Here is a 5990-nt window from a genome sequence, read left to right as displayed (position 1 = left end):
CTCTGCTGAAGAAGCTGCGCAGTACAACTCGGAAGCTTTTTGTCGCATCAACAGCAGGATACATTGTTGTATACATCTGTTTTATGTGCAGTATTTATTGTAATATTCGTCAAAAAATAAAAACGAAACCACAGAGGAGACATATATATGTTCTAGCCTGTTGTATATGTATTGTATGTATGTTGAGAATAACTTGATTGCAAACACACGGTGTTTATTTTATGACCATTTGACACTTGATAGTTGTCTTTGTATTCGTGATCATATTTGTATGATAATAATAATCACCTTTCCTAGTACCGCTGTGACAAGTGCACCTCTTGTAGAATGTATATTGTGCAATTTGTAGAATGTATGTCATTGTGCAGTTGACAAACCAGTCCTTTGGTTACTTTATTGATTTATTGACTTTTCACACGCACATCCACACATGACTAACGCGGCGACGCTGCACATCAACTATCCATCTCTCATCGTTACTATGACAACCATGCATGTGGCCGGGCGTCCGCTGACTGAATGCACGACGCAGTAGCTGGTTGAAGGGGACCAAACCTCACAGAAACACCTGACTTGGTTCCGTTTGACCAGCCACAGCAAGGTGTTGCTTCAGCTGAGCAAAAAGAGAGAAGTAGAAGATGAAGAAAAAGATTGAGAGAAGCTCTGTTCGTCCTCTTCACTCTTACCTAAACAAACACACACACAGATACGATATTACTCATCAAACATGAGGGACTATCTGAAAATAAAGCGGTACAGAGCAGAAAATTCCTATTTTTAGGTCTCCCTGTCCAAATGCGGCCATCATTGACAGCCCCCCCCCCCCCCCCCTTTTGAGCCTCCCTGGGCCCAAGCGGCCCCCTTTGTGAACACCCGCAGTACAGCTGTACCCTGTCAATCCTCTGAGCGTTGAGGCAAGCTAAAACTGGCGGCCTTCTTTCACCTGTTGTCCTGACACGCTCTGACCAAGCCCCCCCCCCCCCGCCCCCCCTGCACACACACTGTCCCATGGAGACAAAGGCTTAACACAAGCAAGCATTTTTTTTATTGGACTGCACACTATGTGGGTGAAAAGCGCCCCCTTGTCTGGAGATGGAGTCCCCTTGGCACCACACACTTCCTTACATTCCATAAGTGGTTGTATGAATATGGGGATATAAGGAAGCATGTCCTCCCAAGGGGCTACGACAACTGGATCCCGCGTGGAAACACAATCTGAATAAGAACTTTCCAAAAGTCAAAGAGAGTGTCAAAAACAGGAAAGAAAAACCCATTGTGTGACACTCAAAGTGTCTTTTAGGGCCCAGACAGAAATCAGGGGTGTCCATTTTTGAAAGTAAGGAAGCAACATTTGATCACGTACATTCAACATTGTCATCAAAATAAAATGACTGACCTTTGGATGAATGACTTGGAAGCCCAAGTACCAGTAGCTGCTCTTTCTCTGGCCCCCTTCCCACTCGTACCAGTAGCTGCTCTTTCTCTGGCTCCCCACTCGAGGAGAAGAAGAAAAACAAGCAAACAAAAATCAAAAGTCTCACTTTCAGTCTGCCGACGTTCGATGGAGTATCTCTGGCCAAGGACTTCCTGACAAGCAGGAGCGTCCGCGCTCCCGTCCGCCCTCGTGTCCGTCCGAGCGCGCCGCCGCGGCCCGGCCGCTCGGCCTTTTCTATCCCAGCCCGGCGAGGCGAGCCGCCCCCACCCCAACTCCGAAGCGGCCTCCCACCTGTTGGTGTCCTTTAGCGGCGGCGGGGGCCTCTCCTTTGCGCCTGCTGTCCGGCCCAATCAGGGCCCTTGACAGTGGGGAGCCCGCCTGTGAAATCACACCTCTCAGCTGTTCACACTGGCCTCCAGACACCCAACACCTCCATGGCCACCCTGCCTCCATTTTACAGCAAATGTCAAAGGCTTCTCTTTTGCACAAACGGGCAGAACAATGCCATGTGTGTTAGACATGTGTGGTGGCGTTGCGCAGCGGTCACAGCTGACGCCTTCATATCTGGGACTAAAACCTTACCTCGGCCAAGGACGTTCAAAGTTGTCGGCCCGATTATCGCTTAGTGAGCAAAACCATTCTCCAAATTCTTACATATGGTTCAATCAGGTCCAATGTTGTTAGTTTTGAAATCAAGTGCGGAATTTATGAAGTCTTCCATTTTTATTTTTTTTTCATGCTAGACTTATCGCATGTCACAGACAGAAAAAAGAAGACTTTGTTCAAAATTCACAATCACGTCTTGCCTTCTTCAGGCTCGCCGTCGATACGTCCTCCGTACGGCGTAATTACTGCCAGGCCATTTTTGACCGCTGGAAGGAATCCGGGGGGGGGGGGGGGGGGGGACATATGGCCGTCAGCGGGCCTCGGGTTCATTTTCTTCTGCCGCAAGCACGAGGCATCGCGCCAAGGTCAACACCTGTGTTCTAAAATCAGCATCCGGGGTCGGGGTGCGATCGGAACCCGAGGCCCTCGTTCACAGAAAGCTCCGGCCGCGTGCTTCTATTGAAACCCGACGCTCTCGCTATTTCCGAGGCACTCGCCCTCCAGAAATAGTAAGGTTTATTTTCAATTTTTGGGGAGGTCTCTGTCAGGAAGTCATCCAAATTGGACAGCGCTTCGATATTTCCCGTGGCCGTCGGCCAAGGTTGCGGGCTGACCTCAAATGCAACATTTCCACTCGTGTCAGCTGCTGTGTGCGCTCCCCCGTGGAGTCACGGGTGACTTTTGCGTGCAGACACAATGGCCCAGGCACAAGTCGTCATCTCGCTGTTGCTCCGCGCGAGGCAGCCCATCGCCGGCACTTGCTCGACGCACATTCTGAGGAAAGTCTGTCGAAGTCAACAATTGCACTTCAGATGCTTGAAAGTCAATAAGAACCCGAAATGTCAGTACAGGGATCCCACGGACGTGTCCAGTCCACGTGGATCATGTTGCAGACTCCTTAGCTGCTGATATGGGATTAATGCCACCCTCTGTCCTTCCCGGGCACGTCAGTTGCACCGAGGTTGACGCAGCTGTCGCGGGGAGAAAGTTCAAAGGTCGCCGGCATTTAGGCTCAAAGAGAGAACAGGTGAGGATTTGGTGCGGATCCTTCGAGGTTAATAGATTTGAGTTGACCCCCAATGTATTGCTATATGTTCCTAGAGGCGTCAACGCTGCTTTGGAGTTCCTCGTCTTTCGTGTGGCGTTCTAATGAGGTGCCGACGTGTCACAGGAAAGACTCACAGGAATTCTTTCCCTCTTACAATAATTGAGGGCATTAAAGGAATCATCCCGTCCTCCTTGTGATGGGAAGTGAATGGGGATCCACGTTACAATGAAATAAAATCAAATGCTTTTTTTTCCAAAGCCTAAATCTAAAAGTAAGCTAACCCTCCTGACAGCTGTGGCACTGCTGGATCACATGACCAGGACAGGTGGGCGAGGGAACAGTCTCGGCGGTTGGTACTTTCACCCAGTCCCATTCCTCCATCTTGTTCTCTGGCATGTGGGGTGTGGCCCTCCCTTTTGGCACAGTTGGCATGCGTTTGACATATTTCAGTTCTCATCTGTGCCACATAGGTGACATACCCCAGATGCATTTTCTGCACTATGTGACCTCATTAGGGCTGCCACGGAGATGAAGTCTCTTCCAGCTGACTTTGGGGCCAGAGGAGGGCTACACCCCGCACTGGTTGTCAGCCACTTGCAGGGAACATTCAACAATTTTGCAGCACAGAAGGCAAAGTATCTTATGCATCACTTGTGGTAGGCTTTATTTTTGCCAATAGGGATCCTGGACTGATGCACAAGACTTTCAAGCTTTCATAATTTTATCCTTTATGTCTTTATGTCTTTGCATCTTGCGATATTAAATACAGCAAAAGAGAGAAATCTACATGTTGCTGCAAAATCTATTATCATCTATTGAGTGTGTCTAGTGCTTTTAATATTTTAAATGTTCGATTAAATAAATAAAAAAACGGAAGTAGAAGAAGACATCGAAGAAGACGACGACGACAACGAAGAAGAAGACGTTGAAGAAGACGACGACAACGAAGAAGAAAAAGACGTCGAAGAAGACGACGACAACGAAGAAGAAATGGACCATTTCCGGTGGCACATTTGACTGACGAACCAATGGATATCCATCTATACCCTATAATTTTTCGACGACAGTTATAAATGACACAACAATAGAAATGACTAAAACATTTAATAACCCAAACACGGTGGCAGCACTTCTCGATGTTCTCTGAAAGTTTACGAGCATTTTGGAGCCCTCAAATAAGACTTCCGGTAAGCTGGTGTCGAGCAGAAAACGGTTGATTTCGCTCGACACGCTAGCACTTAGCTTCTTTTAAAAAGTTATTGGTTGTTGGACCTGATTTACAATCAATATTTTGCCCTTTAAAAAAAAAAACAGAGCCAATGTGGGTGACGGCGTGTCGCCTGTCCAAAGCGCTGCAGCTCACCCTGGCGGTCATCAAACCAGATGCAGTGGCTCATCCTCTCATGCTGGAGGTCGTACCACCTTAAAAATAACACAATTAAAAATACCCTCAAACTTACAAATATAAAAAAAACAAAATCTTGTTTTGCAGGCGCTTCACCAAAGTATCCTGGATAACCACTTTGTAATCGTTCGATGTAAAGATCTGGTGTGGAAACGACAAGACTCTGAGAGGTTTTATTCTGAGCATTCAGGTGCGGGACACAACCTGCCAGCACGCCACTGAGCGTTCCATTAACTTAATGTTGATTGATCTTCAGGGCGATTCTTCTACCAAAGGCTTGTTGAGTTCATGTCAAGGTAAGCAGGATCCTGTCAGGTTTTGAAAACATATTGGACTTTTCACATTGAACATATAACTTGGAGAGTAGTCGGGGTTTTGCTTGTTGGGTCCGGCACAGCGGCCCGATGCGGGCCTACATTTTAGCCCGTGAGGACGCCATCTGCCACTGGAGGCGACTGATGGGTCCCACCAAAGTGTTCCGAGCCAGATACACCTCCCCGACCTCCCTGCGAGCTCAGTTTGGCCTCACGGACACGCGCAACACCACTCACGGCTCAGGTGTGTTAACCTGTGATGACACACGTGGCCATCTTGTAGTCTTGTGTTGAAATCAGTTGCTGGCAAATATAAACTTATTGAATGAATCATACGCGCTCACTTGCGATTTTATTGGAGTCTTAACTAATATGGGCAAAAACTATATTGGTGTACTGTAGCTAGGCATTGTGATTAGTATCGGTAGCTAACCTTATCTTGAGCTATAATTTTATTTTTGTCAACTACTTTTAATATTAACACATGAATGACAAAGGTGATTTGTATTTTTTTTTAATTATGTTTGTATTGCACAAGATCGATAAGTGTTTATACTTACATACATTTCCTCACTTTCATACATTCTTGTCAAAAAAGGTTCAAATGTCGCTGTCCTTTCCTCCAGATTCCGCCGAGTCAGCCCGCAGAGAAATCGCTTTCTTCTTCCCGGGCTTCCGGCCCGACGAGTGGATGGAGAGGGAGGAGCCATCTTTCCGGTCGGGAAGGATACGCTACGATCCTCGGCAACACGTCCACACGCTCTCGACTCGGCGCCAAAGCTGAAATGTGCTGACTTCCCCCTTTTTTCAAGGATGTGATTCTATTATTGTGACGTGCTCTGTTGTTATTTAATATGATGCTCTGCATATTGCCGTATAAATAAAGATGAAATGTATTGTATTGGTGTCACTGAGAGCATGTTTTATTGTTTTTTTTTTTTTTACAAAACACCAATCAAGACAGTAATCAAGACACACGCTAGTACAAATAACACCTGGAAAAACATTCAGCCCAGTCTAAAAGTGCAATCTTCAATGTCAGCGTATGGAGCTAAAGTAGAAATGTCATCTTCGCACTCATTAGAAATCAGGCGTGCGGAGCTCTCGTCCTCGAGGGCCGGCGTCCTGCCTCTTTTCGGGATCCTTATCAAGCCCTCGAGGACCGAGTTTGGACACCCCCGC

General features: G+C 47.1%; 1 protein-coding gene across 2 annotated transcripts; it reads left to right on the top strand.

Annotated features, from left to right (window-relative positions):
- Positions 1-4008: 4008 nt before the first annotated feature.
- nme6 (NME/NM23 nucleoside diphosphate kinase 6) lies at positions 4009-5709 on the top strand. Of its 2 annotated transcripts, none has more exons than XM_085937769.1 (6): positions 4009-4276; positions 4404-4501; positions 4582-4684; positions 4751-4790; positions 4862-5052; positions 5435-5709. In XM_085937769.1, exons 2-6 carry the CDS (start codon positions 4409-4411, stop codon positions 5590-5592), a joined length of 585 nt encoding a protein of 194 aa, XP_085793895.1. In that variant the 5' UTR covers positions 4009-4276; positions 4404-4408; the 3' UTR covers positions 5593-5709. The 2 variants fall into 2 exon arrangements, with proteins under 2 accessions (XP_085793895.1, XP_085793896.1); XM_085937770.1 differs by having other exon boundaries at positions 4015-4276; positions 4892-5052.
- The last annotated feature ends 281 nt before the right edge of the window (positions 5710-5990 follow it).

This window comes from Syngnathus leptorhynchus, chromosome 18 (assembly GCF_054491065.1).
Source record: "Syngnathus leptorhynchus isolate UIUO chromosome 18, UIUO_Slep, whole genome shotgun sequence".
Lineage (NCBI taxonomy): Eukaryota > Metazoa > Chordata > Actinopteri > Syngnathiformes > Syngnathidae > Syngnathus > Syngnathus leptorhynchus.
This window is presented reverse-complemented; position numbering and strand designations above follow the sequence as displayed.

Coding starts and splice junctions, on each gene's coding strand:
- nme6 (XM_085937769.1), top strand. CDS start 4,409: ATGTGGGTGACGGCGTGTCGCCTGTCCAAAGCGCTGCAGCTCACCCTG. Junction 4,502..4,581: donor CTCATCCTCTCATGCTGGAG/GTCGTACCACCT, acceptor CTTGTTTTGCAG/GCGCTTCACCAAAGTATCCT. Junction 5,053..5,434: donor CAACACCACTCACGGCTCAG/GTGTGTTAACCT, acceptor CCTTTCCTCCAG/ATTCCGCCGAGTCAGCCCGC.